The 23,555-nt window shown below is 50.4% G+C and overlaps 1 protein-coding gene across 5 annotated transcripts in view; it reads left to right on the forward strand.

The window, feature by feature from the left end:
* The window catches only part of Nrg2 (neuregulin 2), a 181,836-nt gene that overhangs the window by 134,817 nt on the left and 23,464 nt on the right, over nucleotides 1–23,555 (forward strand). For all 5 annotated transcript variants that reach the window (XM_027927820.3, XM_027927819.3, XM_027927821.3 and 2 more), the window contains exons 2-3: nucleotides 9,689–9,860; nucleotides 16,270–16,388. In XM_027927820.3, the coding sequence (XP_027783621.3) occupies nucleotides 9,689–9,860; nucleotides 16,270–16,388 (291 nt within the window). The remainder of the gene's footprint in view (nucleotides 1–9,688; nucleotides 9,861–16,269; nucleotides 16,389–23,555) is intronic.

Here is a 23,555-nt window from a genome sequence, read left to right on the forward strand (position 1 = left end):
TTCTCCCCACAATCTTAGAAGGTGGGTAGGATTGTCCCTGTTTCACAGTCAAGGAACTAAAGGCTCCGAGAGGTTAAGTAACTTGCCTAGTTATACAAGACTCTGGGCAGAGCCAGAATGCTCACCAAGGCCTGTCTGACTCTGAGCCTACAAGGCTGACCCTCTGGATTCTGCTTCCTGCGTGGGGAATGACATTTGATAGACACCTGAACATGGAACATGGAGGAAGGTCACAATATGCACATTTGGTCTACCTGGAATATAAGATTCTGAAAAAAGTGATAGGGGAAAATAGAGAGGGGTGTTTGAAAAGGGAACCCACTGACTGGCCCAGCAGTGTCCCCTGAGTCGCCTGGCTACCACAAAGGAAAGTAGCAGCATTTCTTCTATAGACATCAGGGAACCAAGGAAAGTTCCTGAATGGCAGAAGGCATAGAGGTAAATCTGCCCAATATTCCCTGCTGGCACAGTGGTCCTGGGGTGGGAACGGTGTGACCTGAACCAGGGCCTGGCAGATGGTGGAGGGTGATGAGGGCAAGAGGCTTGGTGGAAGTAGAATGAACTTGACCTCTAAGGAAAGTCAAGAAAGAAATGGGATCGTCATAATGCCAAGGTGACTGAAAGAGGGCACCAGGAGGAAGAGCAGTTTGGGGAGAGGAGATGGAGAAACTGGATTTCCACCTGTCATGTCAGAGCTAAGGACTTCCTACCCAGGGAGGGAGGCAGATTTCTGGACTGAGTTCTTTCCAGTCCCCTCAGCCTAGCCAGCCTGGACCACAAGGACTGCATCCCACTTCCAGCCCTGCCACAGTGCCTAGCCAGGGCTCTCTGTGCTTGCAGTTGGATTTGGAGGGACAGAGCCTGGTGAGCATGTGACTATTGCTTGCCTGCACCAGACCTGCTAAGGCCTTTCCCTGAGGCCCAATGATGCTTAGAAGTGTTCTATTTTTATTTTATCTTAAAAATCCACATGAACTTGACATTCTACTACATTATGTGTTTGTTTGTTTTAATACAAATGTGCTGCTTTTCCTTACTAAAGAGCTCAGTAGACCCTCCAAAAAGAGGCCCAAGACCATCCGGTGGCTTCCCACACACCCCAGTTGAGGTGCCAGTCTTGTCCCCTTCCCACTACATTCCCCAAGACCCCGAGCTTCAGAAACAACTATCTCCAGCCTGGCTGAGGAGACAGGAAGTGCAAGTCTATTCCAAAAAGGACAGAAGCTCTGGGATCCCCTCCTCAGCCTTCTGTGGGTTCCCTGAGCAAGGATTGGCCTAGCCCACCTACTTCAGACATCTACACACTGGGTTCTCCAGGGCCCAAGACTTTGGCCCAGAGCCCAGCTTTCCCCAGCAGGGATCGTAAGAGGGTTTGGGTAGATGGCAGTGGCCCTCCATCTCTGCTTTATCCCCAATTCTGCCCATGATCAAGTCAGAAGCTTCCATCTCTCCTTGGAGACCTTCCTCTCTTAAACAGGCAAAGTGTGGTTTGTAGATGAGTCCATTGAGGCTGAGAGGCTAAAATGCCTACTTAAGAGCAGACAGCTGAAAAATCGGGAGCCTGAGACAAAGACCTGACCTGAATCTCCATATCCTCAGCAGCCCGGCTGTTCTGTAATGGTGCTGCATCTTCCACATCTCATCTCTGTCAGATCTAGATGTCTGTGCCCGTGTCCCAACACTGGTAGGAACCCAGGAGACTATGGTATCTGCACGGTCACTGTACAACCTACCCAGCAACTGATGCTCTGCTCTGGGAGCCTATGCAGACATGGGTGCCACCCCTCACTCCCGAATCTCCACTGCTTGTGTACCTATGGCTCAGACATCAGGGGCTTGGCATCTCTGCCCCTGACTTTGGCAGAGCCCAAGAAGACCAGTGCTTCTCTCAAAATTCTGGCAGAGGGGCTGGCAGTGGTCATGGCTTTGGCTTTAGGGCCGGTGCCTTTCTTGCTTTCCCGTGGTAAAGTTGGGTGTCATTGGGTGGTGCTTCTGACTGGGCAGGCAAGGCTTTAAGGCAGGAATATTTCTGTTGGTCTTGGTGCTACTAAGTTTTGTCTCCTCATCCTCCCCCCTCCTCATCCTCCTCTCCATGTTCTCCTGATACAGTGTCTGCCTTTAATCCTCATCCCTAGCAGTCCTGGCTCCTGTTCTCTACTTGCTACTGAAGTACCAGGCACCAGTGGCTTTCACTGATGCAGGGAAAGTGACTCTCTTTGAGCCTCTCTCCCTTCTCAGCCTCAGTAGAAGCCCAAAACTGAGGGCAGGGGCCGTATTGTCTTGTTTGGTGCCATATCCCTGGTGCCTGATGGGCACCTGGCACATCACAGAGCCTGTTGGGTGTGGATATTTGTTGGATGGATATAAAAAGACAAAGCAATCCCAGGCACCAGGCTGGGACTCATTGGCCAAGGATCTGTGGCCCAGAGAAAGCCAAAGGCCCAGCTGGGTGCACACTCCCTCTGGGAGGCCTGTCCCAGGAGCATCAGTGGGGCGGATACCTTACCACACTTCACAGATGAGTTCCCCTGTGCCCACTTAAACCAGCTGTGTTTTTAATTTTTTTTTCCCTTTCTTTCTTTCTCATTTGAACTTGGAGTCTGTAATTAACCTCCAATAGGTTGCAGTCACTTTGTAGGTGAGAGAGGATTGGGGAGGGGGCTGGGCTGCAGCCCGCTGGCCCAGGACAGTGTGAGACTTTGATGCCGGGCAGGCTGGCCGAATTGTCTCCAGGTGTTGCCCTGCAAAGGGGACTGCTCAGTCTTAGTCATGAGGTGAGGATCATTAACCCTTTTAAGAGCCCGCTGCCCCTGGCCCTGGTGGCTGGGAGGGAGACAGGGCCAGGTCTTCCCGGGCCAGGTTGCCCGGCCTCGTCCTGGGCGTCTGTCTTGCTCTCAGATGTCTGCAGTCTCCGCACCCACCGCCCACTGGAGAGGAATGAGGTCAGGCCGTTGGCACAGCGGCACCTCCTGGCCTGGGGGCTGGGATGTGGGGAACAGCGCTGGTTGTTGTTCTGTGTTGCTACTTTAATGAGGTGCTTTCTGGGGATTGCCTGTCAGGCGGAGACAGACCAGATGCCCTGGTTTGGCACCAGGGGACAGAAAGCAGAAGCCACCAGATACCTTGTGGCCCAAGCTGAGGCAACAGGGAATGTGTCCTCAGGTTTTATGGAACCTGTCACCGAGGGAAATCTGTTTGTGGAGACCTTCTTCTTGTTCTACTAAAGCTGCCAGAAGTGATCCCTGTACCCCCATGTTCGCACTCCAGAGAACCCTGGTTTCTGCTGCTTAGTTAACACGGCTCCAGGAGGGTGAGAGCAGAACAAAGTAACATCTGGGCTTCCCAACCCAAGGAGTACGAGGCCTTGGTCTGAGGAGGACCTCCCATAGGCCTGCCTGAGCCATCAATTTGCCACCTGCCCCTCCACCTCAGGAAATCAGGTGTCAGAGACAGCCAGGGGGAGGGTATTGAGAATTTCCCTCCCGCTTCTTATGCACTCAGAGCTTCCTCTTGCTTTTATCTGACAAACCTCATCTGTCCACTCTCCTGTGTGCTGGACCTTTCAGAGTCTCCTCTCTGCATAGGGAAATGTGCCTGGGCCCCCAGCTCTGCTGTTCCTCCCTTTGGCCACAAAGCTGAATTGATGGAGAAGTTTATTGCAGTATTGTTCATAGTAGCAAAACACTGAAGACAACTTACCAAATTCATCTGAACAATGGAATATTAGGCAGCCATTAAAATAATTTAGAGCTACATTTATTTCTAGGCCTGGAAAAATACTCTTGTAATGTGTCCACTGGGTGGGGGGAAAGTGAATCTAAAGCATGTTAGAAATGTCTTGCAGGAGATATTTGAAAATATGAACAGTGGTTTTCTCTCTGGTGGTACTTTAATTGATTTAAATGTGTTTTTCTTTGTCCTTACTTGTATTGTGTAATTTTTCTACAATGAAAGTGTATTTGTTATGTAAAGAAACAATGACAGAGGGAGACAAGCTTAATTCCTGGAGGATTGGGGATGCTTACTCTATATATGGCTGGATCATTTCTGTCTGGGACAAAGCACGGGAGCTAGCACATAGTAGGCACTCAGTAAATACACATGGTATATTTATTCACGAGGTTACGTGCCTGCCCACTCTTGATTCAGCTATTGTCCTGACAGATCCTATCTATCTCAGGAAGCCTGTTCTGCTTAGTTCAGCTGTGGCCCCAAGACACTCTTGGGACCTGTTAGGATGCCCACACACTAACATGGCGTTCTGGGCCCTGGGCTGTAAGAAAGACTTGGTAATCCCAGGCCTAGATGAGAGAAGGTACCCAGGCTGGGGACTGGAGCTAAACCAGGTGCCCAAGGTCTGCTGTGTGACTAGCGTCTGAGCCTTGTCCCAGATGACCCCAAGGGTTGGTACTTGATCCAATGGCTGGAAGCCACAGGGGGAGAGGTGATGGTGGCTCAGATTAAGAAAGAGCTTAAAGTGCAGACAGTAAGATCAGGTCATTCCTCAATTTGTAAGCTGCTAATGCCTTCCCATCACACCTACAGAACAAATCCAGGGCCACTGAGGTCACTCCAGTCCTTGCTGCAAATGTCTGACAGGGCACTGGGCCCAGGAGTAAGGGTGTGGAGGTCCCCTGGGCATTGTTCCAAGGGCCATCTGGTTTGTGTTCTCTGTTCTGCCCTCTTAGCCACTGTCATTGCCTCCCCAAGGAAATTGGCTGAAAAAAAAATCTACAAGGTTTACCTGCCTTAACTTTCAGGTGGTTCTTCTGAGGAACCTTTAAGAGCTATAAAAGAAAACTTTTTGCAAAGAACGTGGCATGATTCAAAGAAAAAAAACAAAACAAAAGAATACGGCATGATTTAAATGTATGATTATTTTTGTCATCCTTTGATCAGTGCTGTCCAATAGAAATAAAATGTAATCTGCATGTGTAATTTAAAATTTTTCTTGTAAGCATGTAAAAAGTTTTTTTTAAAAAAAAGCAAATCCAGACTTCTCATCCTGCCTTTCACAATCCCATGGAACTTGGGTCCCGTGTACCTCTCCACACTCCCCTCATTCCACCCTCACCTTTCACCCTCCTCCAGTCACATAGGCCTCTGTTAGACCCCTGAACTCACCAAGCTCATTCCTACCTTGGAGCCTTTATCCAGCTGATTATGGCTTCTCGCTTGCTGTTGGTGACTTGCTGAGTGTCTATGGCCCTCATGCAAAGTCAGGCTCCCCAGGAGCAGGACACATACCTGTCTTGTTCAGTACTATATACCCAGCACCAGAACAGTGCCTGGCATGGGGTCGGTTGATTAAAAAGTATTAAATGAATGAATGGAGCCAAATCAGGTGCCCCTAGTGGGCAGGCACTTACACTCTTGAGTAAATATACCATATGTACTTACTCAGTGCCTACTGTGTGCTAGGTCCTGTGCTTTGTTCCAGACAGAAATGATCTAGATATATATGGAGTAATCATCCCCAACCCTCCAGGAACACCCAGATAGAAGCGAGTGAACTATCAAGAAGTCACTGTTGAGTCACACAGGGTCCTCACTAGGTCGGGTGGGCTCCTTATGATCTGAAATGTAATCCTGTGTTTTCCATAGGGTCAGAGAATGGCTTTGGAGCCCCCAATTCCTCCGGCCCTCTGCATGAGGATCATGCCGCTGCTCATCTCTGTGTGATACACCCCCAGCCCATCACCACAACCACTAAGCAGTGGCCACTGGCTCAGTGCACAGTCTTGCACCAGAACTCAGTCAGGAAATGAGGTGGCAGAGTGAGCACTGCTTCTCCCACCAGGTGTCACCCTCCCCCTCCCCTATCTGGCTGGAAGTGAGGTGGCCCATGGTGGTTGGGACAGGGGATTCCCTGCTGTCAGAATTGCAAGAAAGTTCAACACACTTTTGAACCTGTGAAGAGCTCTCTGTACCCCAGTTCACAAAAAGGAGCAGGGGGTTAGCTAGAGGTCATCCTAGACCATAAATTTAGATTACCAGGTAAAAACCAGAATTTGGAGCAAAGCCAGCTGCCCAGATGTGTTGTCTGTCGCCAGTTGTTGAGCTGTACGCTTACAACATGTGCACTTTTCTATGAGAAAGATACCCGGGAGCCTGTTAAAATCACCCGCCTGACTATCCTCACGGGTTCTGCTTCAGAATGCTCTGGATATGCCCCGGGCATCCACTGAAGTTTTGAAGCTCCCATGTGATTCACATCAGCATCTGGGTTTAAGCACTGAGATAAGGCGTGTCTGGGAACTCTGTAGTAGATGCAAGAGGGCAGGGTACAGGGAAGGGAAGGGTGCTGAGGCAGGACTCCAATCTCACCTAGAAAAATGAAGTGTCTGAAAATCCAACAGATTGGTAGATTCATCGCTCATAAAATGTCTGGATGAAAAAAATAAAAGAAAGATAAAAAACAAACAAAACAAAAGCTAGCATTTTAAAATATGAGAAGCAGGTGACTGAGGGGGGAGTTGGAATATTGTAGCCAAAAGGTTAATAGCCTTAATATTTCTAAAGAGCTCTTAGAAATCAATAAAAAGATGAGCACTCAATAGAAAAACAGACTGCAGACATGAACAGGCAATTCCAGAAGAAGCAATACAATGGACCAATACACTTATGAAAAATGTTCAGCCTCATCAGTAATCAAATAAATGCAAATTACAACAACAAAGAGACGTTATCTTTTGCTTAGCTAATTGGCAGAGATGAAAGATATGATAATACCTCCTGATGGTGAGGCTGTGGAAAAACAGGCCCCGTCATTCATTGGGGGAGTGCAGAGTGGAGCAGCATTTCCAGAGGGCAATTTGGCAGTTCATGAAGCTGAAAAGACTATATACCCTTAGATGCAGCCACTTTTAGGAAGATGGCCTTAGGAAAGAATTGTGGATAATAATAATAACAACAGCTGACCTTTACTGAATGCTCTGGGCATGCCAGGCTGTGTGTGCATTGTCTTCTACTCCTCACAGCCATCATCCCATGAGGTAGGAGCTATTATTTATTACCTGTATTTTATAGATGAGGAAACTGAGGTGTAGAAGTATTAAGTCAATGACCTAAGGACACAAAACTAATGAGTAGCAACACCTGGATTGGAACACAGGCAGTGTGGGTCCACTCTTACAGCTGTGTCCGTTGGTCGAGCAAGGAGATGAAACCACAAGGATGTTCCTCTGGGGATATTGGTGATGGGAGGTGGGGACATGTTGACTGCCTCACAACAGGATTCAGTTGCATAAATTTTGATACATCCACACAGGAATATTAAGCAAGGATGAAAAATGATTTGGTAGAAATATGTGTGTGAGTTCCAGGGTTTTATTTTTTTCATATATGCTTAGGAGATCTCTGAAAGGATATCAAAGGAACTGGTAAAATTAGTTGCCTCCTGGAAGGGCAACTGAATGCTCTGAACCTAGAGGGGTGGGGTATGACTCAGTTTTAGATACTCTTTTACAGTTCTTAAATTTTGAATTGTGAATATATTATCTATTAAAATATATATTATATCTATAAATATATGCACATAGAAGTTATGTTACAGAACTTGTTCCACATAATTTTATTTCCTTGAAATGCTGTTAAGGGATCCAAGAAAAAAGTTTCAAGTTCCTTACTTAGATAATCTCACTGAAGTCAATAAAGACACTTCATTAGCCAAGTTCATCCCGTGTTCCTCACAGAACATTTTTTCTCAAGTAATGTCTATTTTCAACTCTTCAGATACTTATGTCTCATAGAATTCAGTTTGGTAAATGTTATTATTAGTATTTAACAGCAAGATGAAAGGATTACATTGTTTTCTTAAATGAGAGAAACGTGTTATTGGCCCTGATTCCATTTTGTTTAAAATTTTGTGTGTGTGTGTGTGTGTGTGTGTTTTCATTCTGAGTACTGGGATAATGGATGATTTTGTTTACTTCTTTTTACCCGACTATTTTTTAATTTTCTAAAATGAACAAAATTATTTCACAAGAATCATTGCTTAAGCCATTCTTTTTTGTGGTACTGGGTGTTGAACCCAGGTCCTCACACATCCTAGGCAAGCGCTCTAGGCTGTACCACTGAACTATGTCCCCAGCCCTAAGGAACATATTTTTAAATGTTTTCTTTTGAAGTTCCCTCTGTCCCTGGCACCTCATGCCCATTGACTTCTTACTGACAAGCAACAGCTCAGGGTTAAGTTCAAGGAGGTGCCTCCTACCTCTCACCAGCCCTCTCTGCCTGCCTTTCTCCAGAGCCAACACTGGCCCATTGTCAGAGCTCTGAGCTACCAAGAAAAGGACCAATGACCTAGACAGGGCCAGTCAGTCACCAGACACTTCCTGGCCCTCGAAGTCCCTCCCTTCTGCTATTGAAAAAATTTGAACCAGGGTCTCCAATCCTCAAAGAGAGATGAGGCTGCAAAAGTCGACACTAGCCTGCTCCCAGCCCGGCACATCACAGATTCAGACACCGAGGTTGGTCCCAACTCTGTGACTTCCTAGCTATGTGGCTTTGGGTCAAGTTTCTGAACCTCTGAGTCTCCTCTTTACCATCAATGTCAGTATGACACTTGTCTCACAGAGCTCAGGGACCAAATAAGAGTATGCACGGAAGTGCTGCATGTCCTATAAAGGGCGACACTGATAGAATTTGTTATGTATCTCTGCAGGGAGTGCTGGCTGGCTTGCCCTCACCTACCTCAGAGCAGGGCACCTTTTTTCCCAGTTTTATTTTTAAGGCAGTAGGGAGAGGAGCAAGGAGGCAAAGCATTGGGCATGTGGAAACAGAATGTGTTTAAGAATAATGGGGATTGGTGGCTCTGTGGTAGAGCACTTGCCTAGCACGTGTGAGGCACTGGGTTCGATTCTCAGCACCACATAAAAAAATAAAATAAAGATAGTATGTCCAACTACAACTAAAATATATATTTAAAGGAAAAAAAGGATAATGGGAAAAGCCTCTCAGCTTGGCGCTCACGGCTTTGCATCCTCGGTCGACCTGTGCCCACCAGCACAGTCCATGCCTAGTCACCCCACTCCTCCTTACCCATTTGCCAGCCCATCCCAGTGGACCACACAAGATGTCCCACAGTGCTACCTCGGCCAGACTTCCCTCTCCGCATCTTCCAACCTCATCTTTCGCTCTTAGCTTAGCAAACCCCATTCCCAGGACAAGGATGACTCCTCTGGGCTCCATTGTTACCAGATTACCAAGACCCATGCTGTGATAGCAAAACCAGGTTCCTCGGCTAGGCTGGACTTCCTGGGAGCGCTAGCCAAGTCTGTCATCTTGGCCTGTCTGTGTCCTCTGGGACAGACCTAGGGCTTAGGGACAGTAGAGATCATGAGCCCTGGGGCCATGATCTGGGTTGAACCCCAGTCCTTAGGGAAGTGACTTTACCCTTCTGAACCTCAGTTTTCCCATGTACAAATGGGTTTAAACACTTCAGTAAGCTCATGGGGTTATTGTGAAGATTTTATAAGCTCATATAAAGCTCCTAGTACCATCCCAAGTATGAAGGGAGCGGATCTCACTGCAGTCTCTAAATGCAGGCAAATTGAGCTAAGCAATGACAGCAGGAGGGGTGACTTCCAGGCTCACCCTCCCCTCCCCAGCCCGAGGCCCTTAACTGCTTATGCTCAGTGCTGCCTCCACCGCCACCACACTCACGTGCTTGCCTTGTACCCCACAGCCACCCGGCCCAAGCTGAAGAAGATGAAGAGCCAAACAGGACAGGTGGGCGAGAAGCAGTCGCTGAAGTGTGAGGCAGCAGCCGGGAACCCCCAGCCCTCCTACCGCTGGTTCAAGGACGGCAAGGAGCTCAACCGCAGCCGAGACATCCGCATCAAATATGGCAATGGCAGGTGAGCAACATCAGCCCCACCCTCTGTCCCCTCCTTCTAAGAAGGAGGGGCTGAGCTGGCGGAGCTCAGGGATGCCCCAGGCCCAGCATGGAGCCAGTCCCAGCCCCTCTCTATGTTCCCCTTCCTTGCCACCCCCAGCCCCTCTCCTTGCAGTCTGGGTGGGCCCTTCTGGTGATGCTGAGTGGGTGAATTGCACACCACAGACAAGAATTAAGCAACCAATGTCTCTGGATGGTTGCAGGCAATTTGATTGTCGAGGTCAGCTTTAAATGTAGAATGTAGAAGTCCTTGCTTATCCCAAAAATTTCTCAAAAAACACAGCACAGTGTCCAAAAGCCCCCAAATCTGGTAATTTGGGGTGAAAGGCCCTGCTTCCAGAAAGCCTGTGGGAGATCACACAAGATGAGTGGCTGGTCTCTAAGCTCAGCTAGCTATCCCTTGTCAGAGAGCTTGGTAAGGAGAAAGGGTTTGGTTGGTGTGAGGGGAGTCTGAGCCTCCTAGGGTATGAGAATTTTCTTTAATCTTCAATCAGCGCTCTAGGGGATGGACTCAGAAGCTCCCCAAGTATCGGGCTGGGATTTAGTTTCTCATCCTTCTTGGGTTGATCAGGCAGGGGACTTCAGCACCAAAGGAGCCAGGATTCCAATGAGCAGCCCCCTCGTCTTTCTGCAGGCTAAACGGATTTTCCGCCTGACCTTGCTCTGTCAACCCTCTTAGCTAAGGAGCACCCCAGCATTCTCTGCCCCCACCTGCAGAGGAGCTTATAACTACTCCCTTCCTGGCTGTCATTTTTCTCCTCAACCCCCACCACATGCAAATGAAAAGGATTTTAGAGAATGTCCAGCTTCACCCACAACAGAAAGTTATGGAAGGAAAGTCCAGGCTCAGGCCACACCTGGTTTGCTGTGTGGCCCGGTATGCTTGCCTCCTCTGGGCCTCAGTGTTGGGAACCTGTGCAAGAGGTGGGAAGGGGACCACCAGATAGTCTCTGATTGTCCTATTCTCTGACTCTCCTTCCAAGAATAGAGGCAAAGATAGAACTGGTCACCTCAGAAAGTGGCCCAGGCAGAAAAGCATTTTACAGAATGTCCAATCTGGCCCACAATAGAAAGTGATGGAAAGAAAGCCCGGGCTCAGGCCACACCTGATGTAATTTAAGAGAGGTTTGGTTCAGATCAAAGGTTTCTGTCTGACAGAATGTCACTTCCTAAGAAAACTGTGGTGGCTAGGGGAGGGGTGGAGGGTGTTCCCATGTGTCCCCTGTCTACAGTGTTGTCAAGAAATTCAGGCCGCCCACTAGCTCACCTGAGGTCACCCCACCCTCTTCCCACTGCCAAGAGTGACTCCAAGCTAGAGAGGAGAATGAACAGACTTCTTGAAGCTGGGGCTGGTAGGACCCTGTCTCCCTCCCATCCTCTCTGTCTAGAAAATGGCCTCTCCCCTACTTCACTGAGAGCAGAAGTCAAGAGAGTGCTCATCCTCACCTTCCACATTACTCCCAAGCTCACCCCCCACTGCCCATCCCCAGCCCCTCACCCCATGCTGGCCCCGGGCTCCCTTGCACACTCGCTTTGGCCCCGCCAGCTGCCTCCTCTCTCTGGTAACTTCAGCCTTTCTGTCCCTCCCTGCAAACTCATTACTGTCACTTCTCTTCTGAAGGCTTTCCTGCTGGGGTGCTGTCTCCTCATCCTCCTTCAGCTGTTTCCCCATCTCTCTTCTTCCCTCCACCACCAAGTGCAGTCGCCACCCTGCTGGAGTCTGACTTCTGTCCCCAGCCTCTCCATGGCTGAGGCCCTTGAGAGACCCCACTGACCTCTGGGCTGCCTAACCCCAGGCCTCCAGGCTTCCCGGCAGCCCTGACGCGAGCCATCTGCTCCCTTCACCCTGTGGGCTCCCTCTGTTCCTCCTGGGAGTCTGACCACTGAGATGCCATGATGCTGGCTTTCCTGTATGTTGGGCTTCACTCCTCCCGCTCTCCCTCTGGAGAGAGAGGCCCCAAGCCTCCATCTCCAGGCTTGATGGCTTTTTCCTCAAGAGTTCCAGACCCAGGACACCAGCTCAGCATTAGACACCCCCCCCCCAGTCACCTGCAGGTGTTTCAATTCCAAATACCCCAAGCCAGCCTCGCTACCCTGGCCTCTCCAGCCCAGCCTCTGCTTCCTGTGCCCCCTCTCAGCTGTGCGCACCCAGTCTGCCTGCTGCCCATCAGCTGCCCCCTTTGCCATCCCTGCAGGAAGTCCAGATATGGGGGGGGGCGGGGGCGCCCTCTTCCCTGCCTGTGCATTTCTTTCCTGGCTTCTCTGCCTCCAGCTGCTTTTCGGCCACTCTCCACCCTCCGGGCTGCAGGCCTGCTGTGAAATCACTGCTGTGTGCCATGTGCACATCTTATCCGCTATGTGCCAGGCATCCTGCTAGAGGCTCGGGATACACTGGTGAATGAAACAACCGTGGCCCCTGCCTACAGGTGTCTCTAGTCCAGCTTCCAGTGTAGACCTGGGTAAAATCTCCTTCCTTTCTTCATGAAAAAAAATGGGCCTTAAACACCCAGTTTTGGAGGTCCACAGACCCCCGTGAGTGCCTACAGAGGATGATCTTTAACAGGGACACCTGTGATTGCTCATTTGTTACTTCCCGGATCAGGAGAACCTGCAACATGCTGGGTACAGCCTTAAGGCTCTTCAGAGCTTTCTGTCTGCACATCACTATTCCCCTGTTTCCTGACCCACTGCTCTCCTGACCCCTGGTCTTTACTTTCATGACACTGGTCTGTTCCCTATGCTTGTCCCTTCTGTCCCTGGCAAAGTTCTCCAAGGTCCAGTTTAAATGTCATGTCTCAGGGACATGTGCCCAAGCCCTCCAACTCTTATCTCTTCCAACAGTGCCTTAGATATGGCTTCATTGCATTGTGGAGGGATCTGTCACTGCTAACGTGAGAGACACTCAAAGACTAGCCCCCCTTCACCCATTCTCCCCTGTGGACCTGGGCAGATCTAACTTCAGTGTTGAATTGATGAAAATCCTGCTGGGCCTCACCTCCTGGGTGGGGGACCCACTGTGTTGGGCAGGAGGACTTTGGGTTGCTCATCCTCTGAACCTGATGCTTCCTGGGTAAGCCTCAGTTTCATCTGACAAATGGGTGACCCAGTCCAGCCTGGTGAGGTCTTCCCCTGCGTATAGTAGGCCCCAGAGTCTGAAGTGTGCCCTGAGCCCCTACCTGTCAGAGCCTTATCCTTTGTGCTATTCTGAACCATCCTTGAGTCACCTGCCCTGCCTCTAGGATCCCAGAAGTGAGTCGCAAGTGGTGAAAAAGTGCACTTTAATTGGGAACTTCTGATTTCCTGTTACCAAGGGCTCCTCAGGAGGATTCTGATATTGCTGCTGCCACCTCTGCACGCTACCCACCCCCCTACTATACACATCTTACCTAGCATAGGGGCCAGGGACAGGAGGCTTCTTTCTGGAAAGCCCTTCTCTGTCCTCCCTGCCTGCCCTGCAGCAGCCTCCACAGCCTTCCTCGCATACGCTCCACCTGCCCAGGCTGTGCTCTGTCTTGGTGTCTCTGTTGGCCTGCAGAGACCTCCTCCCCATTGGTACTGTCTGTCTCTGTGCCACCACGCTGCAGTATCTGACCCAGCCTTCCTGTGCCAGGAAAAAACTGCCCCCTCAAGCCCTGGGCGCAGGGCCCTCCCCTGGAGAACCGCGTGTTCCCTTATTTATGAGGGGCAGGCTAGAACAGGCCCCTCGGGCTGGCGGGGGGAGGCGCTGAGGAAAATGTGCAGCCGCCCAGATCCCATTCCTGCCAGCAGAGAACCAGCTGGGGAGGGTGGGGATGGGCACCCTTCTCGGGGCAGACCTGGGTCAGCACGGTGATGGGGCACCAGGAACAGATAGCATCCTGCTGCCCGGAAAGCCAGAAGAGCTGTGAGTCCTTAGGGACGACGGCAGCTGGAGCTTGCAGCGAGGACAGAGTATAGTGGTCCCAGCAACTGCCAGGCCTGGGAGACCCACTGAGCCCTCCTTCTCACCCCACCCAGAGTCTCTGTGTCTCTGGAGCCCACCTCCCTGAGAGCCATATGACCCCAGTAAACCAAGATGCCTGCAGCTGGCAAACCTGGAGAGTTGTCACCGCTTTTTCATTCCTCTAAGGGGCAGGGCTCTCCCGGAACCCTTCCTTCAAGTTCCAGCTTTCTCCCCTCAAAGCCCTGAGCTTCACTCGGTCTTGTCCTGCTACGTATGATGTCATGCAAGGGAAACTCCGTTAAATGTGACTGTGAATGACAAAGAGGGTCTGGCTCTTAGTCCCCTCAGGTGATCCCTGCCCTCCTTGTCCAGTGCCTCGAAGTGAGAGCAGCCTCGTCCCAGGGAAGCTGGGCTCTGTGGTGTCTAATTAGGCTAGAGCAGGGAAGGAGAAGCCTTCTCAGTCAGAGGGGCCTCCAGGGCTCTACTTAATGAAGGGAACAAACTTTAATTGACAGAAGAGGGTTGTGGGCAGGCACCAGGCCAAGGAGACAGAGACCTGCTCGAGCCAGGAAGGGTAGGGTATAGTCCAGCAGCTGTCACCACACTAGTGAGGACATCATCACAGCAATAGGCTCTGTTGACAAGACAGCTTTGCAGCACCTTCGTTTGGGAGTCTTGGGGTGAGGACATCTGGGAAGAGGTCTACCTTCAGAAGAAAAGCAAGTCCAGGAAAGAGGTCCCTAAAAGCATAGGCCTAGGTAGGGACTGTGGGCCAGTTTGCATCTCTATGGGCAAGCCTCTCTGTTCACCTGCCCTTGCCCTCCTTACCCCAACAGTGTCCTGGCTCTGTTTTGGTCCCTGGGGTTCAGGGCAGTGACAGCTCTACTACACCCTGTCCCATGAGCCACTTCCCCTCCAACCCACTACAAATATTCTGGGAATCTGTGTTTTTTGTTTATTCATTTGTTTTGCTTTGTTTTTTAACTAATCACTAAAAAGAAGAGGAGACGACATCATGTAAAGACATTTCCATGCTATTTCTCGCTTCCCCCTGGGGTCCAGGTTGGGGTCCTGTTCTTTTTTCAGAGCTCTCACTGGCCCCTGAGAATACTGGGGCAGAGGGAAGGAGGGGAACTGGGAACAGACACTTGCAGAGCCTAGGCATGCTGGGATAGGTGCAGGGAAGCTCTGAGAAGGAAGGAGAGGTTTGACCAGAACTCCAGAAAGAGGGGACCCAGGGCTAGGTACACTGCAGTCACAGCACCAGGGGCGGGGCATGCAGGGACTGGATGAAGAAGGGGCCTTGCCCCAGCTTCAGATGCCCAAGATACCGCATGTCTCCACTAGCTACAGCACCTCTGCCTTTACCTTGCTGGGTGACCTTGGGCAAGTCAGGAAGCCCTCTAGGATTTAGCTTTCCCATCTATAGGAAGAGACACCCAGTTCAGCCCTGGGATCAAGTCCAAGATCTTTTTGTTGCTTGAAGTACAAGTTCCTGGCACACAAAGGCACTCAGTAAGCATTTGTCAAATGAATTAATAAATGAAACAAATGCTCCTTGGAGAGGTCACAGAGTGCCTCTTAGTGGCAGGGCTGATTGGAAGGCAGGAGAAAACCACTGGGATCTGGGCACAGTTGTCAACTGATCCTCTCAGAATTGTGGCTCTCCCAGATACCTGGGTGTCTTGAATCCACTTTCCACTGCTATAACGGAGGGCCACAGACTGGGTAATTTATGAGCAATAGAAGTGTTATTTGCTCACAGTTCTAGAGGAGTCAAAGATTCAGAAGTTACATCTGGTAATGGCCTTCATGCTTCACCATAACACCACAGAAGGCGTCACATGGTGAGAGAGGATGAGGGGACTGAACTTGCTTTTATAACAAACCCATTCCCACGAAATCAACTTTAAGCCACTCATGATGGAGCACTTGTGACATTAACCCCTCATTAGGCCCACCTCCCCACACCATCACTTTGGGGATTAATGAGCTTTGGGAACACATTTAAACCATTGCTCTGGGAATGGGTCCTACGTATCCAGCGTGACAAGCAGCCATTTCTAAGGAAGGTTAAAGCTGCTGAGAATGAAGATGTAGCCATGTGACTTCCTAAGGGGCCTGGCTCTCTGCCCCCAGAAAAAATGTTACAAAAAAAGGCCCAGCCTTGGGAAAATAGACGTGAGAATTCATAGATTTAGAACATGTGTGTAGCCATTAGCCCCAGCCTGGTTTGTCCTGAGGGCCCCAGTCTGCCTCCAGTTCCAGGGCTTCAGCATTCCTTCTGGACCCCAGGAACAGCCAGCCTGAGGGTATCTACTTTCCAGCCAACCTGCAAGGCCACTGTGGGTCTGTGGGGAGAGGTGACTGTCGGGCGACTGCTGGGGAGCATCGTCGCCGCCTCCCCCCAGCTCACGCCTCTCCCCCTCTTTTCCCCCTCCCTAACCAGAAAGAACTCACGACTACAGTTCAACAAGGTGAAGGTTGAGGACGCTGGGGAGTATGTTTGCGAGGCTGAGAACATCCTGGGGAAGGACACCGTCCGGGGCCGGCTCTACGTCAACAGCGGTAGGTGGCCCCTTGAGGAAGGGCAGGGTCCCTGAGGGCTCTGGCAGGGTGGATCAGTTGCCCCCCAGCCTTCAGGAGGCCCACACATGCTCCATCCTGCACTCGATTCCCCTCCCTTCTGCCGCGGCCATATCAAACCCCAGATCTCAGCCGATTCAGAGAAATGCAGTCGAAGCATAAATGTTTAGCTTTGTTATCTGGGGCTGGAAGAGCCGCCAACTCTCATTTTAAATACCCTGAAAACTAAATATTTTGAAATCAAGAGGTGGGGGTGGAGGGAAGAATATTTTTAGAAGGCAATTATGGGAGGCTGGGTTGCCCGGAGCGGGGCTGGGGGAGAGCAGGCCCCAGCGCTGCCAGCTGCTTGCCTGTGGATGCTGCTTTGAGGGCACCTGAGTGCAGGAGGTCATCTCCACGGGGCCAGGGCGGGAGGACTGGGGGCTTGGATCCCCTGGGATAGCCTCTTTGGAGATGGCAGACTCTCCCACCAGACATCCTCTCTCCTCCAAGACTATACGGTCAGGACCTCATAGTGCTCCTGAGCTTCTCTCTGCAGTGGCAGATCCAGCTGCGGAGCAGAGGGTGCCTTCCTGCTGGGCTGTCCTTTCCCTTGACTGGAAAGGCACCTTTCTTCTCTACCAATGCTCCCTGTCCTCATGCAGTACCCTCCACTCTAACCCCAGTGCACCAAATCCCACAAAGAGCCTTCTTGCTCCCAGCACCCCCAAGCGGAGCATGCCATTCAGACACCTATTTATTGGGATTTGCTTTCAGTCATGCCCGTCACAGAATCTAATCCTGTATTTATTGTCGCCTGTTTTCCACCAGACTTCCAATACTCCCAAACCCATCGTTACCTAAAAGAGAACTTGTAACGTTCCCCGGCCCATGGCCCTCAGATGATAACCTAGCCAAGACCCTCTCTGCCCTGTCCTGGTGAGGGACAGCCCTGTTCTCCCAGCCTCTTGGGCTCCTTGCCACTATCCAGTCTGGATATTTCTCATAACTACCCCATCCACTCTAAGCCCACCTCAGGGGCAACCCTGGCACAAGTTTCATCCCTACTCACTTGTATCAGAACAGTGGCCTTTTAACACACATTCATTCAACCATGTCCCCAGCCTGTGGAGCCACAGGCCAGGGACTCACCCATCTGGCCCATGATCTTCCTCTGCAGTCTCTCCCCTTGCCATCCCATCCCTATTCCTTCTCCCACACCAGCTCTCCCCGGCAGCCTTCCTCCTAAGACTACCCCAACCTACTGTAGTGTCCCTCCCAGCTCAGGCCACAGAGGTCCAGTAGTATCTTTTGAATTCCAATCTTAGTTCATTCCTCAGGTCCCATACTGTTGCTGAACTTTCTCTGTGTGCACCCCAGTGGAGGGTGAGCCTCAGGGACGGGGATGACAAGGACAAAAGAAGTTATGATGACAGCTAGTATTTACCAAGCCAGACTCCACATTATTTCATGAACCCTGACTCAGGCCCAGGATGTATTTTATAGGTTGTGAGAAGCTCAGAGAGGCTAAACATTTTGCCCAAAGTCAAACAGCTAGTTAATGATAGAGCTGTACAATGTAAAATTCAAGGCAAACTTAGCCACGGGGCTCCATGGGGGATGAATCTAGCCTGTTTACCACTCTGGCCCCGGGGCCTGGCACAGTACCTGACTCCTGGTAGGTACCCGGTAAATGTTATATTAAAGAACTTACAACCTGCTGCAAGGCCTTCACTGCCTTCTCCATGTCCCAAGCCAGGCAGGGTAGCAGTAGAGGTATTTGCATCTCCACTTCTCAACCAGCCTCTAGCCTGGGGCGAGAGGGTGTCTAGCACCTGCCACCTGTCATAGTGAGCAGACATCCACAGATACACCTTGGACTTGAAGTCTCCTGTTTTATTAGTCAAGACTTTCTTGGTTAAAACTGAGACAAATTCAAGTTAAACCTACCTTAAGGAATTCATTTATTGACTTGTAAAACTGGGAAGTCCAAGAGGTCAAACTGGCCTCAAAAATGAGAGTCTAAGAACAAAGAGGATGGGTCAGGACACTCTCCCTCTGTGTGTCAGCCTCATTCTTTCCAGTTCTGAAATAGCTTCTCCCACGTTGGGGGAATGGAGTGGGAAGAGGAGGCCGTGGCCACAGACAGCTCCAGGCTTACCTCATCCCAGCCCGCCACCTCGGTCTCTGGTCCACACATAGATCACGAGGATGGACTCTGATTGACCCTGATTAGGTCATGTGCCCACTGGCCCACTTGTTCAGGCTGGAGGGCGCCGTCTTTGCCAGGCTTGTCTGTGTATTCAGGGGGGCTACTGAGAGGCAGAGTGCCCGAACCATGGCCCTGACATATCACATGGAGAAGCGTTCCCTCAAGGGGTGCTCTTCGTGGAGAAAGAAGGTAGGGTTGCCATGCAGAAAGTCACAGCCATGCCTGCTCTGCCACAACGGGCTTGAGACCTGAGGTTGGGAGGGTTGGGAGGGCTCTCAATTCCTTCCTGCAATGGATCATGCTCTGATCCTTTGCAGAACCAGAGCGTGGAGCCTTTGGGCTGGAGCTGGAGGGCAGATCTGGAATCCAGTTGCCCACAGGGTTCCTTGCCTCATGCCTGTAGCCTGGTGGGAGGGACGCAGGGCAGGGCAGTGGAGAGTTGAGAGATTTGATCTAGTCCCAGCTCTGTGTCATTCAACCCAGAGCATGTTGCCCCACCTCCCTAGTCTTCAGTTTTCCCCTCCTGAGGCTGATCTATAAGCCTCTTCCCCCTAAAATTATGAGATTCCTGGTGATCTTCAGGCTGATGTCCTGTGCACCTAACCCACATGCAGGCGGAGTACACACCTCTTCTGCTGCCCTGTGCAGCCCATGCAGGCAAGAGCCTGCTCTTCATGTGGGGAGCTGAACAGGGCCACTGCAGGTGACCAGAAGACTAGGGACATTTTCACAGGCAGAGATGCCTGGGCTCCTTGTTTATCCACAGAAGCCAGGAGACCTGCAGCAACCACACCCTGAGGAGGGGGCGGAGATCCGGTGCAGGCCCTGCCTGCCCCCCTCTGACTCATCCCTAGGTGGGTTGGCTTGGCCCTCCCAGGCCCCAGGGAAGCCAAAGCTACAGGGGCGGGGCATCAGGAGCTGCAGGCTGCGCAAGGGACATCACTCTGGCTCTTGGAGGGCTCCGGCTCCTTTCTGGTGGAGCCTAATTCTCTTTCCCCAAACCAGAGCAGGCCCTCGTCACAACTCTGCCTGCTCACAAGAGGTTTCCGACCTTCCCAAGCTGCTGGCAGGAAGGAGGAGTTAGCAGAAGTTTGTGGAAATTTCAACAAATTAATCAGCCACTTCTGAGAAACCAGCGTCCATGTCCCAGGTGAAAGGGAACTCAGAGACATCCTAGGGTAGCCATTCCAGATCCAGGATATCAGACTTTGCCCCAGAGGTTTGAAGTGGGGTATTATAGGACCATGGAAGTCCTGCAGAGACCCAGGCTTGTCCTGTAGCTGGGGACAAAAGGCGAGCTGTGTACTCTCACTTGCACATTCAGCACGCTCTGCTGTGAGCTCTGAGGAGTTCAGTCTTGGCCCCCAATCAAGTCCTTCACAAGGCAGGAAGCTAAAAACTGGGGCTTCTCTGCCTTTTAGAACAGGGCAGGGAGAAGACAGTCCACCGCACCAAAGGGCAGCAGGCTACCGTGAGAAGAGAACCTAGACGTATCAAGAGGTGCTAGGTCTGGGTCTCAAAAGAGAAGCAAAGATTTTTCTATGAACAAGGGAGAAAAGTAGCTGCTGCAGCAACAGACAATGCGGAGATGGCTCCACAGCACCAGCTGCCTCTCCACCCTGCTCCTGCTTAGTCTTTGAAGGAAGACCCTGAAGAACCCACCCATACCAAGTCACTAACGGCTGATAATGACTTCCAGGGTTTGTCCCTTCTAGACATTCTTTAAAATTAATTTTTGAGGCATAATTTACATTCCATAAAATTCATCCTTTTAAATAAGTATACAATTTGATGGTTTTTACCCAGTCACCAAGTTATGAAACCATCACCACAAATTCCACAATATCTTCATCACCCCAAAAGGAAACCCCATACCTATTAGCATTGCTCCCTCCCTCTGGCCCCTGGCAACCATTAATCTACTTTATGTCCCCATGGGTTTACTTATTGTACACATTTTATACAAATAGATTTATATAATATGTGGCCTTTTTGCCTGGCTTCTTCTAGTTCATGTAATGTTTTTTTAAGGTCCAGCCACATTATAGCATGAGTTAGTACTTCGTTACTTTTTATGGCTAAATCATGTTCCACTGTATGAATGTCCCACATTTTATTTATCCATTCATTAGTTTGGATTAGTAAGTCACTTGGATTGTTTCCATGTTTGGGCTATTATGCATATTGTTGCTCTGGACATTCATGAACAAGTTTGTGTATGCACATAGGTTTTTAGAACTCCTGGAGCATATGGTAATTCTGCTTAATTTTTTTTAGGAACTACCGGACTACTTTTCAAAGCAGCCACATCGTTTTACATTCCCACCAGCAATGCACGAACTACCAATTTCTCCACAAACTCACCACCTCTTGTTATTATCCCTCTGTTTTCCCGCCTTCCTAGCGGGTGTGAAGTGGCATCTCATTGTGGCTTTGATTTCATTTCCCTAATGACCTCTCAGGAATATTTACATTTAAAACCTATAGAAAAGCTATCATCAGCCAAGGATATCAGACTAGTCCCTGGGCTGGCAATAGAAGGCTCTTTTCTCCAAAGAATCAGATATTAATTTGCTCATTCATTGATTCAGTAAATATTTGTTAAGCACCTATTATGTGCCCAGCACTCTGCTAGATGTTGTGGTTCAGTGAAACATGAGAGATGTCTTTCTGCCCTAAGGAGCTTACATTCTATTGAAGGAGCTAATAATGGCATGCCTCATCATTTAATTAGGTTAGAATAAGTACTACAAGCAGAAATAGATGAAGCAAATAGGAAAAATCAGGAAGGAGCCTGACAACTGGGGAAGGTGAGGGAGGCCAGTGGAGTCTGATATTGGGAACGTCCTGGGCAGGAGGGCTCCTGGCTTATTATCTTTGCCCAGATTCTACCTGGGAAGGAGTTGGGGCTTTATCCTGAGTACAAAGGGAAGCCATTGGAGAACTTCCATCATGGAACTTACATATTTTTAAAGACCACTGTGGCAGCTGCCAAGCAAAAAGTCAGAGATGAAGGCAGGAAGGTGGAGATGAGGGTAGGAAGACCAGTGAGGGGACCATGTGGTCATCCAAGGAAGAGACACGCCTGGACTAGAAGGGAAATTGGGGAGACAGGCATGGAGCCTCTTGAGGAGTTAGACATGGTGAATCTTGGGGATGAGATGTAGTGGGGAATAAAAGAGAAATATAAGATGCCCTCTAGGACTTGGGTGTGTGCCATTTGGTTACTGACAGAGAGAAAGATAGAGACGATGGTTGGGATAGATGACTAGGAACTCAGTTTGGGACATGTTGAGTTTCGGGTGGTTGTGAGCCATTCAAGTGCAAGTGTCAAGGGAGCAGTTAGGGAGCCAGGGGCAGTGCATGGGCCTACAATCCCAGTTGCTAGGAAGGCTAAGGCAGGAGGATCTCAAGTTTGAGGCCAATCTCAGCAACTTAGACCCTGTCTCAAAAATATTTTTTTAAAAGGGCTGGGGATGTAGAGCATCCTTGGGTTAAATCCACTACTGGAAAAAAAGGGGGTAGGGGGGGAGTAATTAAAACTTCCCATTGAGAATCCATGTCACCTTTGCTTCTCCAAAGGGAGGACTGGGTTAGAAATATAGATACACTGACGGGGGAGTCTAGACCTGTTGCCTTGAGACATGTGTGTGCCAGCACAGCCTGCTGGTTCCGTGGTGTGCATGCACCCCTGCAGCATGCACATCTCCCTGGAGTGTGGCTTCACCCACAACAAGAATTGGCCTATTGTGACTCAGGAAGGTCCTGTCACTAGAAAGTGGCCTTTCTGAGGTGGGAAGGCCTGCAGTCATTGTTCTGCCACACTTTCTATGACCAGCCCTCCACTTTGTCCTCCCTTTTTGCCTTTCTGGGTCCTTGGCCTCATCTCCATGCTGATGTGGTCTTGGCAGCCAGGGCTCCATGTACCACAGCTCAGGGGTCCATTTTTCTTCAGTTGTCATCTGTGTTCCAAGGCCTCCATGAGCGCAGGCATGTATGTGTGACAAGCCCAAATGTGCAGCTGCGCTCCCTGCCAGCAACCTTACTGCTGTCCACTGCTCCCTCAGCTTGGGAGGAATAACAATGAGGGCACAGCAACTGTCAGTCTCTGCCACCCATGGCTGCAGAGGGACCCATGCTGGGCCTGGCAGGCCCAGGCTGAGATTTCTCTGGCTTAGCCAAGGCCCCCCGGAGGACCCAGGCCTGTGGTCCACATTGTTTTTGCATCCATCTGCTCCAGGCAAGACTTGGTGCTGACGTCTTCTTTCGCAGGGGACTGGGTAGCTGTCAAGATTGCACAACTAGGGGCCAGCAGCCTTAAGGCCTTGTCACAACACACATTGTGACTCTGCGTGGGCACTTTGCCATTCTCTTTCCTCACTCCTCCTTTACAGTGTAACCAAAGGGCAGGACAACCTCCAGGATCTGCCCAGAAATGGGACTTTATAACTTCAGGCATGATCACCTCGGTTATTTTTCTTTTCTGGCCCTTTCTTAGTTTCTTGGGTCTCACTGACCCAGAAGTGGGACAGACACCAACGTGAAGCTTTCTCTTCTCCCCAGCCAGCATGTGGGTCCCAGCTGGGTTTGCCATTGAGCCTTAGGGGAGACCTCAGCCAGGATGGGGCCAAGGATGCCAGCTCAGCGGCCGGCATGATGGGGAGGGGAAGGTGGGAGCTGGCCCTGTCCGCTGGATTTTATCAGTGAGCTCCTCAGACATATACAGAGGCAGAGCTGTGTGTACGCTCCCAGTCCCCCACGCTCCATCTGTCTCCCTACATGTCTAAACACTGAGGGCGCCAAGTGCCTGCCCCCCTCTTCTCAGCCCCTCCCCATGACTGACAGGAGCCATAGAAACTCAATACCCCTGAGGAGATAGGGCTGGACAAGGCAGGATGGGCCATCTCCGTCACAAGGCTAGTGCTGGGTGGAAGTAAGAGGCCCTCAGAGCCCCCAAG

This window comes from Marmota flaviventris, chromosome 5, assembly GCF_047511675.1.
Source record: "Marmota flaviventris isolate mMarFla1 chromosome 5, mMarFla1.hap1, whole genome shotgun sequence".
NCBI classification, from domain to species: Eukaryota; Metazoa; Chordata; class Mammalia; order Rodentia; family Sciuridae; genus Marmota; species Marmota flaviventris.